The 26,885-nt window shown below is 45.8% G+C and overlaps 2 protein-coding genes and 1 long non-coding RNA gene across 3 annotated transcripts; 2 read left to right on the top strand and 1 right to left on the bottom strand.

Moving 5' to 3' along the window:
- Positions 1-334: 334 nt before the first annotated feature.
- Positions 335-15,038, bottom strand: WDR45B (WD repeat domain 45B). Its single transcript, XM_085077921.1, has 10 exons — positions 14,694-15,038; positions 10,165-10,239; positions 8,321-8,422; positions 7,620-7,707; positions 7,002-7,096; positions 5,475-5,665; positions 3,573-3,658; positions 2,720-2,821; positions 2,089-2,210; positions 335-1,786 (listed from the first exon to the last, which is right to left on the bottom strand). Exons 1-10 carry the CDS (start codon positions 14,758-14,760, stop codon positions 1,680-1,682), a joined length of 1,035 nt encoding a protein of 344 aa, XP_084934047.1. The 5' UTR covers positions 14,761-15,038; the 3' UTR covers positions 335-1,679.
- Positions 13,186-17,299, top strand: LOC146429653 (uncharacterized). The gene is made up of 2 exons (XR_014855627.1): positions 13,186-13,903; positions 16,035-17,299. It is a non-coding gene; the product is annotated as an uncharacterized LOC146429653 (long non-coding RNA).
- A 1,744-nt stretch (positions 17,300-19,043) lies between these two features.
- Positions 19,044-26,107, top strand: FN3K (fructosamine 3 kinase). Its single transcript, XM_085077923.1, has 6 exons — positions 19,044-19,290; positions 20,281-20,432; positions 21,094-21,185; positions 22,275-22,357; positions 23,225-23,347; positions 24,105-26,107. Exons 1-6 carry the CDS (start codon positions 19,144-19,146, stop codon positions 24,441-24,443), a joined length of 936 nt encoding a protein of 311 aa, XP_084934049.1. The 5' UTR covers positions 19,044-19,143; the 3' UTR covers positions 24,444-26,107.
- The last annotated feature ends 778 nt before the right edge of the window (positions 26,108-26,885 follow it).

Genomic DNA, 26,885 nt, shown 5'->3' on the forward strand with positions numbered 1-26,885 from the left:
AGGGGATTTACATCACACTCGGGGAATGGTCTCCAGCGTGTTCCCCTGCACATCCTTCTCTGGGGAGACAACAGTTACAGTAGTCCTTCTGCTGGTGCAGCTGTTACAAGGTGAGGAGCCTCAGCCCAGCAAAGAGGGTGAATGGTGAGGTAAGTGCTGAACTGGTTTGCACTTGTTTTGGGACAGACAACAAGGTACATGTTCCAGGCAGTGTCCTGTCCCCTCTTCACGCAGCAGGTTCAGCTCCTGTCCTTCACCAGCCACCACTAGCGATTCACATGTTTATTCCCCCAAACCTGGAGCAATGGAAACCGTGGCTGTGACCATCAGTGAATACAGCAAAGTTAGTCACTTTTATTTAAAAGAAATAACATATTACAAATAAGTGTGCAAAACAATTTGTGTGGTTAAATACGCATAAAAGCAACATGCAACCTTGACATCAACATGGTAAGTTAGTCCTTAATAGGTTACGTGACACTAAAAGGGACTTGTCAAAGTTAGAGTTTACAGCTGAAGTCACAGAGTGTCAGGGTTGAAGCATCTGTGAAATTAGCTTTCAGAAGAGCAAGACCTCCCTGCCCCAGTGTTTAGTGCCACAGATGCCGAACTTGGGGCTATCTCAGGTTCTGGGTTAGGAGCTTGTGCCTTAGGTCAGCAGGTAATAGGGTAACAACTTTTGGGGAAGAGTGTACAAGTCAGTGGGTTCAGTCTAACCTACCTGTCCCTGGGCCAGCAGCAATAGTAAGCGACAGCTCAAAGGAAAAAAAAAAGACAAGTTTGCAAGTTTAAAGCCATTGCAGACATGAAACTTCCTGCCACCTTGTTCAGTTCTTGTGCTGGACATGTACGTGGCCTCTCCAGCCTCCCAGTTGCATCAGTTTGGCAGCAGTTTCACAGCTGTCCCACAGTACCGACTGCTTGATTATGGAAGGAATCACCTCTACAACTACAGGAGCCCTGGGTGCTCGAGTTGGGTCAGCCCTGGCCTAAAGGTGCCTCCAGCTGCTCCATACAGTTTGGCATCTTGGACAGGAACTGCTGATCCCTCACCTGGAGCAGCACAGGCAGGGCTACACCACCACCCAGCCCCAGGCACCAGCTCAGAGGACAAGCCCGACTGGATCTACAGGTGTCCCTTGTTCCATACTTGTCACCTCTTCTGTTCCCTCAGCAGTGCCGGGGGAGGGAGGAGGCAGCATTCCTGCTTCTGGCCAAGCTGGTGGAGCATGAGCCAGAGTGTTTGCCCTCTCAGCCATGCAGTGGAAGTAAAGCAATGCCTAAAATCTTCTGGTTTCACATCCCTTTTCCTAAGGCCAGCCGCAGGTGTGGACAGCCCCTGCAGAGCTTTCCCAGTGGCAGGCACTCATGTTGGAGCTACAGTCATGTCACAGTTTAGAGTAAAGAGAAACCCAATAGGCACAAGCTTGTTGAAAGCCACATCTTGAAAACTTGAGTTGATGACAGTAACCCAAAGAGATTTTAATGATGAATACTTGCAGAAATGAGAACAAACATATGTAGTCCACTACTTCAGAGCTGCTTGTGATCATGTTGAGCCAGGCTTCTCCATGAGCTCTGCTGAACTTCTGGATCAGTACTGGACATTCATATACTGTCCCTCGAGGGCGTGGAGTGGCCGAGGCAGTACTTTGACCCGTGCACTCCCCTCCACTCAGTCAAAGCTTGTCGTCGGTCATTTCTAGGAACTGAGCGTACACATCCCTTGAGCATTCCCCTTTTTGGTTGAATAAGAACTTGTAGTAGCTGCCATCTGCACATATTGCTGCAACACAAACAAGCAGAGTTAGTAGGACTGTGCCAGAGGTGCCTTCCTGTTCTCCAGCTCCAGCTTAACCTGCTTTCAGGCTCACAGAGGTGCTCTGGAGGGTCCCCTGGGCCACCAGACCTGTCAGCCCTGTGCTGTGCCAGCCTCGTGCCTCCCTCCCTGGGCAGTGCAAGCAGCCAGAGCTCCTGGGCTGACAGGAACACACAGCCCTGTCTCAGCAGAGCATCCCCTCCCTCCAAACCAGCATAGTTCAAAGCCTGGTTCTCCAGCCAAAACCTGGGGATGCCTCCATCACTCACCTATGACAGCATTTGGCTCTGTTCCAAAGGCACAAATGCACGGAGAGCCTGAGGGAACCTGGAATTTGGAAAAACTCCATTTGGAACTGAAGTATTTGGGGAGAAAGGTGGCAGAGGCCAAACTGAAAGAGAAAACAAAAAAGGCATTAACAGGTTAGTAAGGTGTTGGCTAGAGTGGATTCAGAGCTGCTAGAGTGATTCAACAAGGTGCAGAGCTCACACTATTTTTTACTGGCTTTTTATTATCTTTAAGTGAGTATCAGATAACATGAATAATTCCCCTTCTCAGGAAGGGAGACACTACAACTGGTTTATAGAAATCAGCTTCAAGTGACTGCAAAAACTGCCAGAAGGATTGAATTCTAGTAGAGGAAAGTGTCCACAAAGTATGTTTATCCTAAAATCCACTAAAACCTACGTTGACCTTCTGCTGAAATGCTACAGCCCCACAAAGAACAGCAGGAACTTGGAAGTTATTAGTCCTATATCTGCAGCTTCACTCCAGCCCAGCAGATAAATTTTGCCACCTTCAGCAGTGTAGAGATTTTGCTGCTGAGTGACATGATCAGTGTTTTAAATCCAATTCAAAGCTCAAGGACCCCCCAGGGCTTCAAAACAGCTCAATCCCTACCTTGACTGCTTATTTCGTTTTGGGTCTTCTGCAGCAAAAATGTGGACTGTGCCGTGGTCACTGGAGACGCAGATGAGGGAAGCATCCTGGTTGAAGTTAATACTGCAGAGAACACACACAGCTGCAGGATTTCTGGTTCAGACCCACAGCCCCAGCACAGACAGTTCTGCTGCTGCCGTTGTGCACAGCAGCTGCCAGCCCAGCAGCCAGGGTGGTAACAGCTCCTCGGGAGGAGGCAGTGCTCCCCTGATCCAGGGCTGCTTTGGGATGAACAGCCTGGGCACAGGGCCTGGAGTGGCAGCAGCAGCAGCAGTGACACCACTGGTGTGGGCCACTGACACTGCTGGGAAAAAATGCACGAGCTCTGCTCTGAGGAGTGGGCAAAACGTGCAACACTGCTATGCCACAGCGGGGCTCAGCACAGGGATGGGAGTTTTCATGGGGAATGGGGAGAGAGTTTCCCTGCTCCTGGGACAGTCACATCTCTGCCCTGGGTGCTCCCCTGCACAGGAGGATGTGGTGACAAAGCTCCCCTTGCCCCTGAGCTCGCCCCAGTCCCCCTTGTGCAGTGTTCAAGTGCATCTGGGCACTCCCTGTCAGTGTGAAGTTCAGCATCCCCCAGTTCCCACCTGGGCTGGCAACAGCCACAGCTCCGTCTCTGGTCCTGTACCCTATGCCAGGCTTCACAGAGCTCCCAGCTCCTGCCTTCCCCTCCCAGCAGCGAGCCCAGAGGGAGAGAGATGCCCAGAGCAGCCCCAGCACCTCTGAGTTCCAAGGGTACCACACCCATCCTGTGCTGGCTGACTCAGCACAGCCAGACCCACAGAAGCACAGCAGAAGCAGCTGAACATACCAGTATATATTGGCTGCTTGTGATCCTCGTCGGAGCTCCTGGATTAAATGCCCTGATGAAGTATCAAATATTCTTATGAGGGTCCCCTTGAAAAGGAATCAAGCATTGTATTAGGAAAGGCAGAATATTGTCTTTACATCTGTGAATGCATCCTAAAATTTTGTCTGACCAGCATGCCCCTGCACACACTGCTGGGGTTTTCTTCTCGATAAATTTCCAAATTTCTCTTAATTTTGGGGAAGAAAATGGTTCCACACACCATCAGAACAATGTTATAGTGCCTTAGTGTACAATCTTGTCACTTAGTGTCTCAGGAAGCCTCTTTCAGTCCTGTTCTAGGGCTCTGGCACAGCCGTGGCCCTAGTTCACAGACACTGGCTGGTGTAGAGTGTACCCAGATCTGTGGGTCATTTCTGCCATACTCCCCTCAGTACTACTCCAATTTTCATTGCTACTGCACAGTTCTTTCCCACTAAGTATAATCAAGCTGTGGCTGGTCCTGTCTTAGAATTGGTTCAGTTGACATAATCTAGAAGAATGAGTTACCTACAACACGCTCATGATCTGTATGGATCCAAATCTGAGGCACCCCCAGTCAGCTGATAGAACACTGTACTGGGAAACTGTCCTTCAGCTGGGCCAAACCCAGCTTGATAGCAGAGCTGCAGAGCTAGCCAGTGTGCCTCAAATCAAGTGATTGTGGTACTTTCCTCTGATGAAGACTGGGTGTCTTCCTCTGGTGAAGACATTGGGCTGCACATCACCTGCAGCTCCTGTTACACACCTGGTGAACACAGCCTGCTCTCCAGTCACACACCAGCAAGTAACAACCCAGCAGAGGAAGACTTGGTAAACTCAGATTAGTTTTGATTTAAGAGACAGCCTTGAGATGTTTGCTGACTGTGCTCAGACTCCCAGTTTGGTTGGAAAATAAAAGCTGTTTGAACTTCTTCTCTAAGCAAAACAAGGAATGTTTATACAAACGCAGCAGATAACGGTTCTATTTAGCAACGGAGTTGGCAGCTTTTAGAACTCTTTAGAAGACATGCAGTCATTAAGCTTAGGAGAGACTTGGGATACAATTTCTTTTTTTAAGCTGTTTGAGTGACAGGCTGGGCAGCAGAAACTATATGAAACAGAGACTTGGATTAATTTGGCATGTCCTTAAGAAACTCATTTCAGCTGAGTAGAAGGCAGCAAGTGCTCTGCTTGCCTCAGGGAGATGTGTCCATCTGTCTGACATTCCTGTGGGAGATAAATGCCCTGGCAGCTCTCACTGTGGTTCCTAGGGAGAAGGGAGGTCTGCCACGTTTGCCTCTCTCTGCCTCAGCCCAGCACAAGGGCATCTGCACTGCACCCTAACTTCAGGTTCTTGTCAGTGTATTGTCTCTTTAGCCCCATGTAACACAAGGCCACACACCCCATTTCTGTGTGAGGGGGCAGCCCACCCCATCCTGCTCCATAACAGGGGCCACACCAGAGGAGAATTTGCAAGTATTTCTTTAGCCAGTGGATCTGGAATGAATTTAAGCAGAAAATAATAAAGGTGAAAGAATGCAAATAAGCTTCCCCCCCACTGCTTTTTCTTTTTTTTAATTAACAGTATCTATTGAAGAACAAATGAAAGACATGAACTGCTTGGGCCAAGCAGTGTTCAAATGTATCTGAAGAGTCACTGCTACAGTCAGCTAAAACAAATACTACCTCAGGCACAGCCCTTGGCTGTCGGCTGTTTGGGTATCCCAGAGGAGCAGTGAAGATAAAGAAAGACTGAGAATGCACAGCAAATTTTCCCAGCAGGTATTTCTCTGTCATTCTTCCAAAGAATGTGACTTCTTATTTTAGAAGGACTCACTATACTAGAACACACAGTAAGTCAGAGCCAGGGGACATCATTCTTACTTTTTCTGATGCTGTTGCAATTCTTGTTCCCTGCAGGTTTAAAGCGATGCAGCTCAAGACTCCTTCATGAGCTGGGATGTCCACAGGAGGCTTCTCCGTGTTAGCCAGATCCACGATCTGCACGTGCCCAGTGTGTGTTCCAGGAAATGCAAGAAGAGAATTATTACTATTTGGACAAAGGACACAGAGACCTGAAAGACAAAAAAAAAAAAAAAATTGGATCATTTCCATAACCTAATCAACTTTTCAAATGTAAGTTTCTAAAATACTCATCATTTCAGAATAAGCAAACACCCATGGAGTAAATCAGAATCTCATTTTAATGGCTAGTGCAGTACCCCAAAATATGATCTGTCCATGAATGCAGAGCACAGTTAAGCAGGGGAGTAGTAAGACTAACTTACTCTCATCACTTTATTTCAAAGTAATCTAACTATGGTTATCCAGAATCTGGGTGTTTTCACAGATCAGCCCAGTCAGTCTATTACAGCAAAGTTATTTTAAGAAGTTAAAAAGTCTCCTTAGCAGCCCAGAAAGGGTAAGAGTTTATCAGAGATGATATCTGAGCTTCTGCTCCATCAGTGAAACTATAGTAATTGGTGTTTGAACTTGGTTCTGACAGCACTGACACTTTTTTCTTTGTGATGTTTTGTGGCCCATTTAAGGTAAATCACACCAATCCCAGGTGTTCTGCTGATGCCAAGTGAATTCCTGCAACCTCAGCACAAGAAAAACCTCCTCCTCCTGCACCCCCTGTCTGTCAGTCAGTCAGGGTGCTGGAGCTGCAGCCAGCCTGGGCTGCCTGGAGTGCAGACAGCAATTCCATGTTTGCTCCAGGCAGGCTTGAAAACCTTCAAAGGTGGGGATTCCAATCCTATATAACTTCCTGGTGGAGAAAACACCCTCCTGACATCCAAGCTGATCCTCTCCTCCAATCAAGCATAGCCTGCACTCCATGTTCCACATGCAGCACTGTCAAGAAGCATTTGGATCCACCCTTCCCAACACTGTCCTCCAAGCCACTGCCAGCCCTGCAGAGAGCCCTTCCCTGGCTCCTTCTGCTCCTTCACTGAAAGAGCTCAAGTGCCTCCCCTTGGTTCAACAGCAGCCACAGCCAGGCCTTACTCTCCAAAAAGAACAGTATCAGTTTGCTCATAAGGCTCTTTTAAACAGAAGAGTTTGCTCAACACCTCTAGCTCTATTAGGAAAGAGGAGTGATGCACTTTATTTGACTTTGTGTCTATAATTAACCTTCCACCAAAAATACAAGTTCTTTACAGAAGCAACCATATAGCTCTTACAGAAATCACATCTCTAACATGAGCACAGGAAACAGCTTTTCTGGGCCAAGTATTTATAAATTCTAATAACCATTTTATAAACACAAAAGCATCTCCAAAGGATGGGACTGCAGTGCAGTAAGTGTTTAATGACTTCTAAAGATCTGACTGAGGCAGCTGAAGAGAAATGGAATGCCAAGAACAGACTAAACTTGCTTCCATTCCCCAACCCACATGTACAACTAACCTTTAGGGTTGTAGCAGGTTTCAAAGACGTGCAGCTGGTGGGGATTGTGTGTGAACGTGAAAACTTTAATCATCGAGTCCAAGACAACCACAATTCTGAAACAGAGCAGAAGTTCCTGTGACTTGGGGAGGGTAAAACAGGGACACAAACATTCATTCAGACCTGCAAAGGCTTTCAACTGATTTAACAGCCATGTTCTTCCTGCCCTCCCCCGCACCAGACTCCCAGCCTTGCAGAAGCCACACAATGATAAGCCTGCAAAGCACTTTTATCCAGCCCCTCCGCCCACGCATACACAGACTCCAGCTGTTCACAGCTGCTCTTGCTCTAGGGATCTGCTGGAATTCTCTTCACACTCCTCCATATCTAGAAAACCAGCCAGCAGGAGCCACAGGATTAACATTAGGGGACCAGGAAGTCTCGTAGGCTTTTCACCAAGGCTTCACATACCAGTATACTTAAATTACACCTAATAATTACACCTAATACTTTGGTCCTAAAAGCCTGTTTTACCTGCAATTGCTGGTGTTTCAGCAGGATCCTTTTCTTTTTACAAGCAGCTGGAAATGAGTAGGAGCACAAAGCCAAGCTGGGTGTTTGTACCTCTGCTGTACCTACCTGTCTCTTCGCAGCTTCACTGCTTTGACTTCTGTGGAAAACTCTATCTCAATGACAGTTTTCTTCTTCAGGTCATCCCAGATCATGACTAGAACAGTGCAGAGACTGCATTAGACCATCAAGGCATATTCAAAGACCCACAGCTCCCTTACAACAACTTGTAGTTTCCCAGCAGTCTGATCAAGAGATTCACCCAATGGCTAAGCAGCTGCAGAAAAGCATCCTGCTAACCAGAAGGCATTGAGCCACTATGGATCAGCCCCCTCATTCACACTATAACTCGTGTAGGCAGGAGCTGGTAAACTCCAACCACAAAAACTGACAATAAAGATACAATTTTCTAAAGAAAAGCAGCTTTTTTTGTTTGCTCTGAGGGTTATGAAAGAAATAATGCAGCAGTTGAAAAGAGCAGTACGTTTTCCTACAAAGCTTGCCAGGCAGGGAGCTTCCTGCTCCTTGCAGAGTTCACTGTGAGAAGGTCAGCAGGCCTTGGAGAGCAGTCACTGCAGGTACCAGCCTGTCAACACTGCAACACCAGTGATGCAACTCACTGCACCACGGTGACTTAAACCTGCTGCAGCATCCCCTTCACCTGACCTTCAGGACATCCAACCCCAGCTCATGGCACTGGGTGTGGGAGTTCTCTGGCAGTGTCACACAGGGCAAGGCAGATGTTTGCAGGGTCCATCCCTTGAGCTCACCTTTGTTCGGTGGGTACTTTGGCTTTTTTCCTCCACCTACTAGTGCTAAATAGTTGCAACGAAACAACATTTCGACATGGCCAACACCACCTTCTAGGAACTCTGGAAGACAAATATTTTATTTAAAAGAGTCAGAACCTGTTAAATTGCCATCTAATTTTTACCACTGTTATCAGAAAAGCTCATGTTATCCAGAACATTTCTGAGGCACCTGAAAAGAACAGCATCTTCCTACCCTGGCTGCCCTTAAAAACCAGAGAATGTAAATTACTTGAAAGTTCTTCACACTGGAACAGTAAAGCCCTGGATTTCATACAAGCCCTTGTGGTTTCTTCAACAGCACTTCTGAGTGCCGTGTTTCCTTCCTGAAGAGTTGTACTTGAACACTACCCCCTTCTGCACCAGATCCTCCTCTTGAATCCATTAAAGCATTTAAAGCAGGACAACACATTCTGCTATGAAGAGGTGTTATCAGCATGACAAATAGGCCTAAAATATTTACAAGTGATAACCTGAAACAATTTAAGAATGTGTAATGTGTTCTGAATCTACATAAGAACACTGAATCATTATCTGTACAGTCTGACAGGCAATGCTGGCATGGGAATTTCATGGAACTCCCGGATGTAAGATGGACAAGCTGGGGTTGCAAGAAGACTTGGTTTCATACTGGGTTACAGAGAAAATCAAATGGACAATGGGAGTATCTTGGGCAGGTTTAAACCTACACAAACAATGAACAGGATCTCTCTGTGTGCCTACACAGCCAGTTCAGTGTGAGCTCTCAGAATCCACAGGGAAAAGGCAATCTGACTCATAAGAAGCTTTTCACCACGGGAGTCCTGGAAGCATCTCCATCCAGAGCTACTGGCAGGGAGAGTTTTGACAAGGAACTCCACAGGATTTCAGGCTGAATCCTGACTCTGAGCACACTGTCACAAGTGACAGTCCCTAGGCATGCTGCTTACAGAAGAATTTACTGTTAAGAGCAGAAAACAGTTTGTCAGTTTTGGCTATGTGAACAGTGACTAAATTCCTTACAGCAGTAGCAAGTGAAACTGTGCCTGGTTTCATAGGAATTGCTAGTTTAAGTACATTTTTCCTCTTATTAAATCCCTTTTATCACCACAGGCTGAAAGTGCTGGGAAACCTGTTTAGCAGCTCACTTCCTATATTTAGGGTTAGAATGACATGGCTCAGTTTCAATTTCCCTATTTTGATTCAGTTTTGTTTGCTCTCTGATAAAAAGCTCCACTGTTAACAAAGCTCATCTATTGACTTCTGTAGGAGTAGCTTTACCGCATTAAGATCCTCCCAAATTTTTAAGCATACACAGAAGGTAAGATTTTAGAGCATTAGAGATCTGAACTCTAAGTGCTCTTGCAGACAATGCCCTTGGAGTATAATAAATGTTACATTCAGATCTCCACATAAAAGGCTGGAGTCTTACTGCCACACTGGATCATCCAGATCACACAAGAACAGAACAACTTCTGCTGGTAAATAACACTGCTGCAGCAAGCAACTCCTCCTACTCGTAAACACCCAGGAAACACCTCTCCTACTCAGGGCTACAAACACTAGCAACAGCAAACACAACTCTGCCAGAAACTGAGACAAAGTCCTCATCAGCCAATTGTGCAAATGAACAGCACAGAGACATCTGACCAGGCAATGGCACGAGTGTGAGCTCCTGTGGGACCAGCAGGAACTGCCTTTCCTGAGGCTTTATTCAAAGCCTTCCAGGATTGAAAAGTGAAAGCTGAGCAAGCATCAGTCAAGAAAACACGAGGAGACTGAGCTTCCAACAGAGAGCAGCATGGTGTAATAAGTAAGTGTTTTACCTTGTTTCTCTTTTTCTTTGAGTGGATCTGCATTATAAACTCGGAATCCATTTTCCATTCCACATGCAAAGCATCCTGTGGTAAAAAGCACATATATATACACATATATAGTAATTGCCAGATACAGTCAAGAAGGAAGCAAGAGCCAGAGGATTAGGAAAGCATTACTCAACAACTGCATGGTTATGCTCAAGCTGAAGAGCACTCACAGGCTCTGTTAGTGATGGCAGTGAAAATCTTTCAGAGAAATTGTCCCCTACACTGGCCTAGTAGAAATATCTTGGTATTGGTTTTAGGCAGGTAAGAAAACAATAGGAGGAAAGGAAACCAATTCCCAACCCACCTGGATCCTGTGCCATGCTCTACAGAGTGCAAGAAACCAGCATTTCAATGTTTATGGTCCAACAGTTACGAAGCAACCTCCCTCCTTTCTTAACAGATCCAAATTCACCTCATGATTACAACTCTGCTGTGGATGTTTCCAGAGCACACAGCTTTTCCAGCTGTGTTAACAAGAGCTGACTGCTGTACCATGACAATAATTATATGCCAATAGCTGAAGTCTAACCCAGGACATAAGCAGAAGCCAGACTAAAACACTCTAGAAAATAATTGTAGTTACTTTTTCATACAGAAGTATGCATGTGCCCCTTTAGCAGAATCCATTAAACTGCCAGTCACTTGTCCTGCTCCTTCCCCTGCTAGCAGGTGAACACAGGCATTGGTACAAAGAAATGCCATTGTGAAGTCAGAGCAATGACAAGTCACCAAGAAGCTGCTGTCACTGGCAGCAGCCTGATGGCAGGTTGGTTGCTACACAATTTGTGTGCATTGTACCAAAAATCCAGTTAAAGATCTTTTAGGTACTGGAACATAAGTTCCAGTTACTCCAGTTCTATTCTTATGTACTGCAATGATTTGAACCACTCAAATAAAAACTGAGGAGCTCTGTGTAAACACAGCCCTTCCCCAAACTCAATACTCCAACAATCACAGGGTATGTGAGGGAAGAAAACAAAACACAAAAACCTACACCCCTTAATCCAAAAGACTCCCAGGTACAACTTCACCCTGTCCAAGATTTTGTAATAAATTAAGTGCACAAAGTTCTTGTTTACATACATAAACACACACACAAAGTGGCTAATGAGAATGTAATTATAGCAAGATTAGAAACCACATTGAAATAGGCTTTGATTTTAACTCTGTTCACTTTCTCTCCTCCCCTCTCAGTGCTGGTTTGCTCTGGCAGCCAGGTCTGTAAGCATGTCCTGCTGTGATCTCGCAGCACAAACAAGCTGCCACACTGGGCAGGACATTGCCGGGACAGCCAGGGAGCAAACTGCAGTGGAAACCTTTCCCTCTGCATAAAGCACTGCTGTACAGAATGAGAACTGATCTGTTCCTCATGTAATTCTTTTCCAGCAACAGTTTTCTAATCCCATATTGTATTTCCAGAAAAGTCAAAGGGAAGGGATGCTGAAGCTGTTCATAGTAAGAAAGTGCTGTCAGGTTTGAGTTGTGCTAAACACAGCAGCTCCTAACAACCCAAATGGAGTGTTCCTGATGCAATCAAACACACACTTTACACTTCCTGCAGCGCCACTACAGCTTTCTGCAGGACCAACCCCATGACTAAGACGTGGGCTGCTTTAATGCCTTGGGAATATCCACATTTTTAACTGAAGACAACACACCAGAATGTGGGGATGTGAGTAACGGTGAAATTCCCCACATGGTCAATCACTACCCACAGAGATATGAAGCTCTCAAGCACAGCAACCCCTGACTCAAACAAGGAATATTCCTCTTTCTCCTTCAATTCCAGGTTACAAGAGCAGTTTTGAAGGCTGGTGATTCCCATCTGGCTTATTTCTGTTACCAGTGAAATCACAAATTTGATGGCTACAGCTTGTAAGCCCTTCCATATGAGAGAGCTGGAAGGAGCTGACAGAGGAGGGAACTTTTCCTTAGATTCACTCTCTTCCATGGGAAATGCACCTCTTATTTCAAGAAGGGACAGATAAGCTGAAAAGCTGATAACTCAGATAGTTTTTAAAATAAACTATAATGATTACAGAGTTATTGCCCTGACCCACAGTCATGCTTATTCCTACAGTAAAAGTGCTATTTGCCACCAGTGCCAGTGAGGCCAGAGTGAGTTTGTTCCTCCAAATCTGCAGACAAAGGAAGGGTTAAATTAATGACCAGCCCAGAAGATGCCCACAAGAAATGGGGACATTGGCACAGAGAAACCTGAAGGCTCTAGGGCCTGAGGTCCAGCTATGGCAGCAGTGGAATCCAGGGAAGCCATGATGTCCAGCACAGTTTCTGCCATGGTGGTTTTCCTTGGCACAGTAAGTGTTGTCTAAAGCCAAGAGCAACCAACATTGCAGGATGCTACAGCAAAGCATTCCAGCCCACTGGAGAAGAGTAAATACAAAACTCAAGTGTTTCAAAACCAAAACAAACCCACACCTCAGTTTTCAAACCAGCTTTAGGCTGCAGCAGTGACATAAGAGCAACTTGTCAGCAATTTACAGACAGGTATGGCCATATATGAAGATGTTTTGTCTCTTCATTTCTGTAAAGCATTTTTGTGTCCTTCTGAGAGCATTAGAAAAGGAGCTGAAATCAGGAGCTCAAAGTCTCAAAATTAAGAAGCTAAAATCAGAGTATTCTGACTTTAAACAACTGGCAACTTCCATTTCCCTATATTACATTTTTTCTTTGTTTTTTACTTTAAACCAAAAAGCGGCAAAGGCACCTGATATAAAATCAGCAACACTCAAATCAGAGCGAGGGAGGCCCATGGCAGAACACCCACAGCTGCTTTATCACTTGCCAGTCAGGGAGATTCAGCCTTGGAGAGACTTCTTCAATGATTCTTCCTGTCCTCCCATCCTTGTGGGATTGGCCAGTCTTAAATTACTAAGAAATTAGGTTATTGTGGCAACACATGCAGACACCCACACTTGTGAGCTTCAGCACTCAAGTGACTCACATTCTATTCCTGGCAGAAGCAAGAAGGAAGCACAGAGTTCTCCCTCCTCTCTGCTCACCTTTGGTAGCCAAACATCACCTGCCCTTCAGCACTTTAGAAGGGCCCTAAACTAATAAAAGGCCACTGTGTTTCCTGCAGTGCAACATCAACATTCCTAACAGGAACAGCTCCAGGAGCTGGCAATCAGAAGGCAAACATGTTTTATCTTCACGTTTTTGTCATCACTCAATTGCCTGGCCAGGTGAGGTAGGATGGGACATGAATAGTGCCAAGATTCCCAAGACAAATTCCTTAAGGTGCTTTGGATGTGACATTATTTTAAAAAGGCTTTATCTTGCATTTATTGATACAGAATTTATGGAAGCCTTTGCAACAAACAGGTTTTACATTAAAATGATGATCTAAAGGCATTTTGCAATAAAAGAGAAACTTACACAGTTCTACAGACCAAGCATCAAACATCACTGCTCCATTACAGACCCTGCAGATCTGAAATTAAACTCATCCTCAAAAATGTTTTTCCATCTCCATTGCAGAGGCAAGATGAAAATAAGCGCTGAGAAACAGACTATTCCATTCTTTTCAAGTCTGTGGGATAGCAGGAAGAGAGCTACCAAAATGTTCACACCTCATTACCTGCCTGATGTGCTATTGCCAAGATGTCATCAGAGATGTTTGACTAAAACCAACAGAATAATTCGTGTTTGCACATGACTTCAACAGCATCAGCAACAGGTACGTGAGCTGCAGTCTACAATGACAGAGGCTGCAGGAGTGTCTTGAGCAAGAATATTATTTGGTAAGGCAAAAGGATGTTACAAAATTATGAGCTTCTATTCCTTATTCCACGGAAATGACACTCGTAAGACTGGTACTATTTTTGTCTGGCAAAAGCAAGATGAGGCACATGCACCCCTTTCTGGCACAGGCCTTCCCCTCTAACAAAGGGAAAAGATAAGCCAAGGATGCAGCCAAGATTCACAGTGGACTGTGAGTCAGTGTTTGCCTGACAGTGTGATTAGTAGTGTTAACCACAATTTTTAAACTACAAACCAGGTAAAAAGAAAGAAAAAGCAGTTACACCACTGATTTTGAATGTGGAGTAGTTACACCGAGAAAGGGCTGAACTGCGGGCAGTTCCCAAAGGAGCCCCCGAAGCACAGGCTATGAGAAGCCTGACAGAGGCACACACGGCGAGCAGCCAAGGGCACCAAGCCCCAGCAAGCCCGGTCCCGTTCGTCCTCCTCTCCCCCCACCCACCCATTCAACTCTGCCAAGCACTGGGCCGACCGCACCAATGCTAGAACAACAGAACCACTAAATGCTCCCGCTGCCAGCGGCCTGCCGGCTGCCCCCAGCAGCTACAGCCGCCACCCCTCGGGCACCCCCAGGCAGCCGCAGCCCCGGGACGCCAGCGGGACCCGCAGCGATGGGCCGGGAGCCGCGGCAGCCCCAGGCCCAGCCGGCCCGCTCCGCACCGCCGCCCCTGCGCCGCACCAGCCGGCTCCCCGGGCCGCACACTCACCGTGGTCCTGGTTGAAGCCGGCGTAGAGCAGCCCGTTGCCGTGCGGGTTGGCCGGGAGCAGGTTCATGGCTCCGGCTCGGCCCCTTCGCCCCCGCCCGCCGCCCCTCACACCATGGCGGCTCCCGCCCGCCTCAGCCCCGCCGCGGGAGCCCGAACCCAGCCGGGGCGAGCCGAGCCGGGCTGAGCCCGCCCGAGCCGGGCCGAGTCCAGCCGAGCTCGCCGGGGCCGAGCTGGACCGAGTCCGGCCGGGCCGAGCTGAGCCGAACCCGCCCGAGCCGTGCCGAGCGCAGCCGAGTCCCGCCGAGCCCAGACGGACAGGCCGGCGGCTGCTTCCGGCCCTGCCAGGCACCGCTGCCGAGCGCAGAGCCCAGCCAGCCGCCCGCGGGAGGAGCGCGGAGTAGTCGAGCGGCGAGGCGCGGGAATTGTGGCGGGAACGCGGGGATGGACCGGGAGTGACCGCCAGGAGTGACCGCCGGGAGTGACCGCCGGGAGTGACCGCCGGGAGTGACCGCCAGGAGTGACCGCCAGGAGTGACCGCCGGGAGTGACCGCCGGGAGTGACCCGCACTGACCGCCCGGGCTGACCGGGATGAACTGACACTGACTGATCGGGACCGACCGCCGGGAGTGACCGGGACGGAGCGGGACTGACCGGCGGGCCGGGGGGGAGGATGGGTGGCCCAGGGCAGGGCAGGGCAGGGCAGCCCCCGGGATCCACCCAAAGGACGATCAAACTAGTAAAAGCAGAGGAGTTGAAGTTGGAACACGCCAAAATAGGAATTCCCTGACTTGACAAAACCCCAAACCAACCCTCAAACCCAACCAACCAACACCACAAATGCATCTTGGAAAGGTGGAAGTTCTCGGGACCCAAGACCCTGAGCACCCTAACTGGAATTAAATAGTAATTTTACTTCAAGCAAGATCGTAGGCCCAACAACCTGGTGAGGTCCCTTCCAACCTGAATTATTCCACGCCTGTATGATGAGCTGGAGCCCAGACTGTGTGTGCTCACACCAACACCAGCTCTTCCCCATCCCTCCTGTGTGTTCACCTTCTTTTCCATGCTTGCTCTGTGCCTTCCGATGATGTCACATCTCGGATTTGTGACCAGGTCTGCTAGAAAGTGATGTCAGCTTTTCAGTGCATAACAGCTGAGTGCAGCTCTGGTGCTCTGCCTGGACCAGCTGCTACAGTATTCTTGAGACACTCAGATATATAGATGTTTAAAATGTATATATAATAGAATAATCACATTGCATCTTTACAAGATTTTGTTTCCTCAGGCAGCCAAGAGACTGGATAATATAAAATAACAAATCCTTCTTTGTGTTTTTTAAAGCTTCTCCTGTCCAGCTACAGCCTCAGGCTTTACTTAATCCATGTGGGATTGCTGCAGGCGTTACCAGGAGTGAGAAGCGCTGCTCCAGCCTCTCCTTACTTTGTATTTCGCCTGGCTGGCAGGAGGAACAGAGACTCTGGCCTCGGGGGGACACACATCCGCGGTTCTGCTGCCTCCAGCCAGGCATTGTTCCTGCATATCACATAGCGAAAGGGACCAGACTGGTGACTGAGGAGGCCAAGGGTATAATTTGAAAGGAATAAACCAAGGTAGCCGTGCGCATGGGACAGAAATCTTCATCCTGCACCCGGGCACAGGCGAGCATAGCCAGAGCACTGCCAAAGTCTAGGTGTCTCCGATTCAGGTTTAGCCCCTCGGAGCTGCAGGCAGCCCTGTCCATGTTCTGCCGGAGTGGAGATGCAATTCCCCCATCCCAACAGCTCCACCCCGCCAGCGTTTCCCGGAGCTCCCCAGCACAGGCACCGGCAGGTGGAGCCTGCTCATCACCCGGGGACAGATCCACGGGAATTCCTTCCACCGCATTCGGTTTTGCCGGTTAGGCTTTAACCGTGAGAAGAACTTGTTCCGATGGCACTTGTCTTTAAGCTGATGCATTGACTGCTCCAGGTCCTGGCATCATTGTGGCATTTTACTGGCCAGAATTTCCACCCTCACAGACGACCTCAGTGCTGATCAGGAGGAACATCACAGACATGTAATTTCATGGTATCTCACAGCAGTGAAGACAGTGATAGGAAACAGGGATGAAGCTGCACCAAAGGATTGTTATTACTGAGGAGGAGGAGTCACACAGTCCCTTCACACATGAAAGACTTGGCTTGAGTTATTCTTCCACAATTCAGGTAACAATTTTGTAGACAGATGTTGTATCAGAAGCCTTATATGATACTTAAAGGCTGCATTCATGTTCCTGGTGTCTAATTCAAGTATATTTTTCTTCAAATTCTTCTCAACGAAGACAAAACCAACCCTCCCCAAAGAAACCATATCTGTTCTAAAGTATCTAACAAAAGGATTTATTTTCCAGAAACATTTAATTTATTTCTTCTGAAATAGTGTTCTTGAAGTTGTGTTTCTTTTACCAATGTCTGTAGCATTTTTCTCCCAGAACTTTATCACAGAGTGGTATGAAATGTAATTTTTTTTTTACAGAAAAGTATCTAACCCACAAATTAATTCCTCAAAGTATTAAAAAGCATACAAAAACGTTTATCAAATTAATTACACACACTAATGAGACAAAACCTTGTTGTGCATATACATAATAATTATAGATCCATTTTTAGCTTAGTGAAGTTTGTCCTTAAAAGTTACTGAGGGAACTTCACAAAGAATCCAAATGCACAATTGCAGCACTACGGAATTTGTCACACTATTGGTAGAATTTAACAATGATAAATACACTGTTGAGTATATTTCATACATTTTATTGTATTTAACACATTTTAATTGTGTTTAATATATTTTCATTGTATTTAATACATTTTAAGTACCTCTGCCTGAATATGCAGGCCCATGACTCATTTTTATAATCATTTGTAAAAAAGACAGGATTTTCTTTTATTTTTATTAGTAAGTAACTTTCCAGATTCCATGGAATTAAGAATTGAACCTAATGGAATTTATCCTCTGTATAAAAACACACCAGCTAGTGAAACCAATGGTGTTGTGCACATCAGAAACTAAAAGGCAGCAGGAAAATCCAACAGCAAAATGTCATGTCCTTTGGGTGGCACTAGACGTGTCATTCATGCCAAAGCAGCATTTCTGGGGTGAGTAAGCCCTAAAAGAAGACTTCATGTTCTAATTTTTGTGAGTGCGATACACATGGAGTGTGCTCTGCCATTGAGCAGCAATCCGGGTGTTCGAGTCCGCAGGGCCAAGGGGCATTGGGCACGGGAGGTGCGGAGCGGGGACAGTTCAGATTACCGTCACACTGGGAACTGTCCCTCATCCCGGCGGGAACAGCCGCTCCTTAACCGGGAATAACCCCTCAGACTCACTGGGAACAATCCCCCTTCACACCGGGAACTGCCCCTTCATCACTGAGGGAACAACCTCCCGTCACACCGGGAACTGCCCCCTATCCCGGCGGGAACAGCCGTTCCTTAACCGGGAATAACCCCTCACACTCACGGGGAACAACCGGCCCTCACACCGGGAATAACCCTCCAGACTCACTGGGACCAACTGCCCCTCACACCAGGAGCAATCCCCCCTCACACCGGGAACTGCCTCCCCATTCCGCCGAGAACAGCCGCCCCTCACACCGGGAGCAGCGTCCCACACACACCGGGAGCAGCGTCCCACACATCGGGAACAACAACCCACCTTCACACCGGGAATAGCCCCCATCACTGCAGGAACAGCCGCCCCTCACAGCGGGCACAGCCCCCAGCCGGGCACAGCCGCCCATGGCGGCGGGCAGAGCCGCCCCTCACAGCGGGCACAGCCAGCCCCTCACCGGGCCCGGGGGTGCCGCTCACCCGCGCTGTGCCCGCTCGGCTACCCGGCCGGGATCTGCCCCTCCTCACGGCGCGGTCCCCCACCAGCAGGAATTCCCGCAGGGCTCCAGCCGGCCTTTCCGCCTGGCTCGTCCTCCGCCCCGCAACCCGCCCGGCCGATCAGCGGATTTAATCACATCTTTCTGGGCTGCAGCTCTGGATTTCACACCATATGCCATTCCTGGGGCTGCCTGCCGCTTCCCCCTAGTGGATTGGCCTAAACCGGTCCTCCCGCAGGCGATCCCGGAGCTTTAAAGCGGCTCCAAACTACAAATACCAGCAGCTCCAGTACCGCTGAGAGGCCCCAGGACCCACCTCTCCTAGAATAAACCCCTCCAGTTTATTCTAGCAAATATTTAGAAACAGTTTTATTTTTCATGTGTTGACATAAAAGCCCACGGCAAAGCGAAGCATTTTGAAATGTTCTCTCTGGCTGAGCTCTTTTTTTAGCTGCCTTTTAATTTTTTTTCCTGTGGTGGGTGGCCCTTCCTACCTCATCGCAGAGTGACGGTGACAGAAGGACCCAGACCTTTAATCCTGTTTCGCAGCGGGTTTTGCAGGCGAGCGGCTGCAGCAGCCTGGGAATGACCATGGAGAAAATTCTGAAGGCAGAGCTGAACACCAGCATTCTGAAGGCACTGGGGAGCTCGGGGGGAGGATACATCAGCCAAGGCCAAACGTATGAGACAGACAGCGGACGGATATTTGTGAAAATCAACCACAAACCTCAGGTCAATGCCAGCAGATCTTATGATTGCATAGAGATAGCTTTATATTTTAAAAACAGCTGATTGTTAATAATACATTCACACTCTGCATTTTCAGGTTGACTTTTAATTATTCCAGTTTTCAGTATTCTTTTAAAAGCTGTGTCTATTTTATATCCAGAATTAATGTAGTAGGTTTGGTTAGTGTGCAGTGCAATGGGATAACCCTCAACAGCAGGAATGAGCTGTAATTCCTGTGAAAAGGAGGGCAAGCACAAAGCTGTTACTGTGGTACTTGGAGTTTGGAAAAGCCTAGAGCTGACTTTGCATTCACTACATTGCTTTTCACGTTCCAGTTGGGAGGATCAATAATGGGAGGGCACAATCAGGGGCCAGTGCTAAAACTCACATATTATCTTTAAAGCTACAGAAATTTCAAACATCCTTATTGCTTTTTTCATTTCTAAAAGTAAAACTCTTGCAGCTTCTCAAGCCAAACACTTGTCTTTTCTATTACTAAATGAATACTCAATTGCTTTTTCTAACATGACAGTGCTTCAGAAATTTGCTTTATCAAGATCAAAATCATCCTAAACTGCTGTGAAGAACAGCACCTTTGCTTCAAAAATGCAGAGCATATGCTGAATATTTGTGCTGTCGTCTCTATCCAGTGGCCTGTGGGGAAAGAAGAACCAGTTAAAGGGCTCAGTCTTACCTCATTTAGCAGTGGCCACACTACTGTCAGAGGTGCTGTTGCATCCAAGTAGTTTGGTGTCTCCATAAGCAGCTGGAAATCAGGGTAAAATGTGATATGTCCTACCACTCTGGAATGAATTTAGGAAAAAAAAAGAAGTTAGGGTTAAGGCTCTTAAATCTTCCTGAAGCATTGCTGCAGCTCCCTCCTTTAATCAAGAGGAATTAACTCCTTGCCGTTTTATCAGAAGTCTGTTTTTTCCAACGTGCTCATTGCAGACATCTATAGTTTAGCCCAAGGATATTCTTATTCCTTGACAGGCTAGAAAAATGTTTGAAGGGGAAATGGCAAGTTTGGCAGCGATTCTTAAAACCAATATTGTGAGAGTGCCTAAGCCCATTAAAGTGATTGACCTGCCTGGAGGAGGAGCCATGTTTGCCATGGAGTACCTAAAGATGAAGCACCTCAACAAGTATGTCCATGCATCTCTTTTTACTGTGTTTTGGGGCACATTTTTTTAAATCTTACAGTCTATTCTAAATCCATCCCAATGTTCCTAGGAAGGATTTTCCAATGTTTAACTTTAGTCCTTCTGGTTGCGATTTTAAATCCATCATTTTCTCCCCATTCTGGGCATGTAGAAGAAATTAGTTTACGTCACTGAGATGCCTGTTAAGATACCTGTGGAATATTTAACTGGCTTTTAGTTATCTTGTCTTCAGCATTAGGCAACCTCAACTCAGTCCTTGCCTATGGCTTCTTTTCAGACTTACCATTCCAGTTGCTGTTCAGCTGATTTGGAAGGGTAAAGCCCAGCAGTAGATACCATGTTCTGCTCTCTGCTGATTGTGGGGCTGATAAGGAGGAGCACACAATCCTCCTGCCCTTTCTGCTCCTGTTTATACCACCTTGTGTTCTCTTTACCTTTCCTGCAAGAGCATTTAGTGTGTTTATTGTGTTATCTGTGTCTTCAGAGCTGTTACCAAGACATTTGCTCCCTGTTATGTGCTTGTGAAATTGATAAGGGTCCTATGTTTGCCAAAAATATTGTTGGTCATATTTAATTGAGGGTTTTTTCCCCCTGTAATATTTGTTCACTTGTTTGTTTAATTTTGGTTTATTTGATCCTACAGATATTCTTCAAAGCTGGGAGAGCAGATAGCAGAGCTTCATCTTTATAACCAGAAACTTGGAGAGAAGCTGAAGGCTGAAGGAAGCACAATTGGTAGAGTATTGATGTCATGTACTAAAGCTGTAAAAAGGAAGCTATTCCTTTGGCTGTGGTGCAGCATTATCATTTTAATGATAATTAAAGTCAATACTGGGACAGTTTTGTGGGCTATGTCCCTATGCCACACTTCTCAAGTGGACATTATACACACAGAAGCTTGAACTACTATTATAAGTTTCAAACACATCATTTTGACCTTGCCAGAACAAAATTAATTTATTTTGAATTCTTCATTTTGTGTATACTTTGTTGTACAAAATTATGTGAATTCTGAAATTTAGTATGAAATAGCACTAATACTTTATCATTAGAACTTTCAATTTTCATAAGTTAAACTGACAACTTGGACTCTTCTTCAGTGTCAGTGAAACCTTTCAGCCTCATGTACTCTCACTCTCTTAAAATGTTCTGGAGCTTACAGAAATCCTCTTTCTTACTTGCTGTTGGTTTAGATAATTAACTGAATACAGAATATTGTTCCTAAGTAAATACAGAATTATGTTCCCATTTAAAGATATTGAGGATGATATTTTTGAACTCAAATAAGTAGCAAAATATCCAAAAATTGCTGCTCCTCAAAGTGAATTAAAGCGTAAATGAAAAAATAACCAGCTATATAAAGAATTATTTTTTGTGTTGTCACTATGAAAATCTGAAGTACCACTCTATATCTGTGTTATTCCCATGACTTCAGAGGTGATTGGGTCTGATTCTTTGTGATGGACAAATTATAATCCATTATTTTTGAGTGAATGGCAAATTACTGGCAAGTCACAAATAATGACAACATCCAAGTGTCAGAACAGCATATTGTGACTCTCTATTTGGGCTTTGTTCCTGAATGTCCAACTCCTTTATCCAAAGCAAACTCACTGACTGTTACTGACTATACCTCCATTTCCATTCAGCATCTTCAAGTCTAAAAGAGTTCTTTCCAGCTTTAGAAAGGCTTGTGACCATTTAATAAGTGTAACTTATTGCTTAATGTTACATTTTCTGCCTAATCTCTGAAATCAGGTTCTGTGTTTGGAAACGTTACCACGTAAGGATCTCGAAGCCCCTAATATTTATTTTGTTCTGTAGGAAAAGGAGCTGGTCACTCTGAGTCCCAGTTTGTGGATCAGTTTGGATTCCACACAGCCACTTGCTGTGGTTATATACCACAGGTATGGTCCATTCCACAGCTGTGAAAGCCAACAGGCACTTGTATGGCTCTGTAAACTCCTCATACACGAGCTTGATCCATTGGTCTTCAGCTTTCTGGGCACAGCTTTGTTTTCCCTGTTCCATCCTGCCCTGACAGCGTGGAGAACATGATGTCTGTCCAATGTATGTGCTCTGGTACTGTGCATGTGGCCAGCAGGCATGGTGGACTGAGTGAGAATTTCAAATGATGTGGTGGTTCTTTAGCTTGGTGATGTTAAAAAAATCAGTATCCCCTCATGTACCATGTATTTGTTTTGTTAACCCCTGCTATATGGATCTCAAATGGCAAAACCCATTGTTTTTGGAGAGCCTCATCTTGTAATGTCTCATGAGATGTTGGAGAGGGCTCTTGGAGATAATTCCACCATTTTCTGGCTCTGCATGTGTCAGGATTTCATTCTACCACCTAACTGAATGAACTTCCAGTATCTCCAACTCTTCGCTAAGTACAAATGTTCACAAACGTACAAAAGTACAAATTAGAAATGTGTTACCCAGTAAAAATGAATGAATACTTCTGCATTTCCAGAAATATTTGAAACATGGTACTGAACAACTGAAATTATCTCACCAGAAACTCCCTCTAAAATACATTAAGAAAATGGGAATGAATAGAAATAGCCAGAACCTCCACTTATATTAGAGAACCCCACCTAAGTGTGGTGGAGAGCAGCACTTCCAAAGCAAAACATCTGATGTCATTGTGCATTGGTCACACTGACATTGTCCAGGCCATTGTGTCAGAATTGAATGATTTAACTGGATCTCTATTATTGACTGCACATATGTTAAAATTGTGTGTTACAGACTTGTGTTGTATTTTCCAGGTGAATGAGTGGCAGAGTGACTGGCCATCCTTCTTTATCCGTCACCGACTCCAGGCTCAGCTGGATTTGATTGAAAGAGATTATGGAGACAGAGAAGCCAGAGAACTCTGGTCACAGCTAAAAGTATGAACCATGTCTTAAATCTATTTTCTAGAATTTCAGAAAATGTGTATCAGTGGGATGTAAAGGTGTTTTATGAGGGATTTACCTAGCTTGGAATGAAGAGCAGTGTCTGGACAAGCTTCACAGTGGGTCCTGACACACTGTCAGCTGAACAGAATTCCTGTTGTTTTTTAATTTTTTTTATAGATAGTGGAAAAACCTCCTGTAATTCAGCATTAACATTTATTTCTAAGAATACAGCTAGTAATAATAAGATGGTAAATCCTGTCGAAGAGCTTGGTATTATGAAGTGGGTGAAATTCTGCTGGCCTGGACAGATTTGTATTTTACGTGGTCTAGACTCACAGCTGAGGCTCAGTGGTTCAGGACATGTTTCATGCAGCACTTGGGGAACACCAGGGATGTGTTCCTCTCTTCTGTTCACTGATCTTTTTTGCCATTGAAACTTTTTACTTTAAATTAAATTATTTTCTATTTCTCGTGACAGCCAACAGTATTCACACCTAGAAAAAATACATCAGTACTAAATCTTGATACTAGGCTGTGAATTAAATGCTTTGCTAAGCTCTGTCAAAAACAATCCATAACATTTATCCCTGGCTTGTACTTGTTGCCATCACTGTCCAAAGCATTCTATGAGGGCTGAACACAGGCAGCATTTGGCCAGCTCAGGCTCTAACATGCTACAGTACTTTATTTTATTTAATATTTTCTTCAAAACTCTTTAATTGTTACATGTCTTTTTATGCTTTTTCAGCCAAAGATTCCTGAAATGTTCTGTGATGTAGAAATTGTTCCTGCTCTCCTGCATGGGGACCTGTGGGCAGGGAATGTGGCTGAGGATGACTCTGGGCCGATTATCTTTGACCCTGCCTCCTTCTATGGCCATTCAGAATTTGAACTGGCAATTGCTGGAATGTTTGGGGGGTTCAGCAGCTCTTTTTTCTCTGCCTATCACAGTAAAATACCCAAAGCTCCAGGCTTTGAGAAGCGAAACAAATTGTATCAGCTCTTTAATTACATAAACCACTGGAACCATTTTGGGACAGGGTACAGGGGCTCTACCCTAAACATGATGAGGAAACTTCTAAAGTAAGCAGGTACATTTGAGAAATTCTGACATAGTCCCTTAGGAATGAGCATTCCAAGTACCACAAACTCAGAACTGATGGAAAACACCTGATATGGGGAAGGCTTAGTGCACTTTTGAGCCTCATTAATTAAGAGTCATTGTGTAACCTTTAACTTGGGCACTAATTTCCCAGCACAGATTCCTTTCCCTGCTGAAGGAAAGGGCTGCATTGTTGTCAAGGCTCTGCTGGGTTGGAAAAGCAGCACGACAGTCAGCCTGACCTTGCTCTCTCACCTTGTGGCTGCTGTATTCCCACAGTTGTTCCACAGCATCTTCCCACTCCTGCTGCTGCTCCACCAGCAGTTTGTTATGGAGAGCTGCAGTTGTGGGGCAGTGGTGCTGGAAGTTATAACAAGTTCTTATGTCTGCCCTTGTTTGTTCTGGTTTAGTTTTGTGCCTGTTCCCAGCCCTTTTCCCATGAATATTTCTGTAGCCTTCTGTTTCCCTTTCCTTTTGCATGTCAAGTGTTGTAATCCAAAATTTCAGTGAGATTCTATGAATCTGAAAACATTCTCTTTATAATTTAATGAGTAGACAAGGCCCTTCAGCTGCACTTGGCAAACATATGTATTTAATAATATTTCTAATATTTATTTTAATTTAATGTAATTTACTCACATTTGTCTTCCTGTTGCCATAAAAACTGAAATTCCAGGGGTATTTTCTGAAAGGATGTCTAGTTACTTGGTAGCTAACTGTACAGTCAGAGGTAGGTTGTTACGACTCACATTTGATAATACCATTTCATAGTTTTAGTGTGATATTTCAGTGTGTTTACTACAATAGTAACATATTTAAATAACTTTGTAAAAAGACAGCAAAATGTGGGAGGGAGGTTCTGTGTTTGGGTGAGAAGAAGCACCTGTGGCTGCTGGGTTAGTTGGTGCTTGATGTATTTTCAATTTTAGAAAATGAGTGCAGTGGGCAAAGCTGGTCTGTTGTGCCACCACTGGGTTATGGAAGGAACAGTGTCAAATCTCATGGATTTGTAAGGGGTTTTATTGTTCCTTACTGCTTTATTTTTACAGAAAACATAGGCAGTGAGAATTTGGGGAGAAAACTGTTCAGCAAAGATACTGGGGTTCAGTCTGAGCTAGAGCACATTGGTGAATCTGTGGAGTTTTAATGGAAGAAAGTGGCAAAGAGAGTAAAAGTAAGTGCAGTCCCACAAATACTTACGTAAATTGGAAGATTTGGATAAGAATGACCTGACTATTCAGGCTTCAGATGGTTGGCATGGCTAATACTAAAATATTGTATTCAAAAGTGCTCTAATATGTTTAGACTTTTTAATCTACAAATGGTCATGCTGTAACAATTTAATAAAATTTAAAATTTGATGTTGTAATTGGTTTAAAACAACGTGCTTTGTTATCTGTAGATATTATATAAATAGTGAGAAATACTTCCTTTGAATCAGGGGAATCTGTCACGGTTGGTTATATATAACAGTGGAAAAGTGGAACAGTAGATTTAGAACATAACTGGAATTGTAGCTGATGGCTGGAAGATCTAGGTAAGAGGAAACAGCAAAGTGCATGTGCACTGGTGTTTATGGATTTGAACAAACTGACCTGTAACACACTTGTGAATTCAAACTTCTTAAATAAAACACTTGCCTTGCAGAACCAGGTGTTCGATGTACATGTATTTTGTGACTGTGGTTTGATTTAATGAGCTTGAGCCTGAAGATAAGATATTTCGGGTAGATGGAGCTGCTGGATACCAGGAAAGAGCAACTACCTGTTCTGACATCCTGGCCAGGCTGAAGTGCCTCCTTCATAATCACTGGAGCTGTAGTTGTATTTTTCAGGGTTCAAATGTTGTTTCCAGAATTGTATGAGGTTTAGATAGTGTTGTGCTATTAATCATGTAACGCAGTGTTTTGATGTGGGTCGGGTAAGGAATGGAGGTCATAGATAACAGCATCATCTAGCTGCCTCCTGCACACCTTGAGCAACTGAGGTTGTCCCCATCCTGGTCCTTCTCTCTTGGGGTCCCCGTGTCCAGCTCCCCAACCCTGTTCCCTTCCCTGGGGGGTCCCTATCTCCGTCCGCACCCAGTGCTTGGGTGCCGTGCCGGTGTCCCCATGCGTGACCCATCCCCAGCACCCTGCAGCTGGGTGTCCGCAGGATGGATGTTCCCAGACAGGGTGTCCCTGTCTCCAGACCGGGTGTCCCCGGGATGGGTGTCCCCATCCCCCGCGGGTATTCCTGTCCTGGTGAGTGTCCCCATCGCCGGTGGGTGTCGCAGGGTGTGTCGGCCCCGGGGTGGGTGTCCCCATTCCCCATCGCCGGTGGGTGTCGCAGGGTGTGTCCGCCCCGCGGTGGGTGTCGCAGGGTGTGTCCGCCCCTCCGCTGCCCGTCACCCCGAACAGGGCCGAGCCCGCGCTCAGAGGCGGCGCCG

The sequence above is a fragment of the Lichenostomus cassidix genome, chromosome 18 (genome assembly GCF_008360975.1).
Source record: "Lichenostomus cassidix isolate B80296 chromosome 18, HeHo_3.0, whole genome shotgun sequence".
NCBI classification, from domain to species: domain Eukaryota; kingdom Metazoa; phylum Chordata; class Aves; order Passeriformes; family Meliphagidae; genus Lichenostomus; species Lichenostomus cassidix.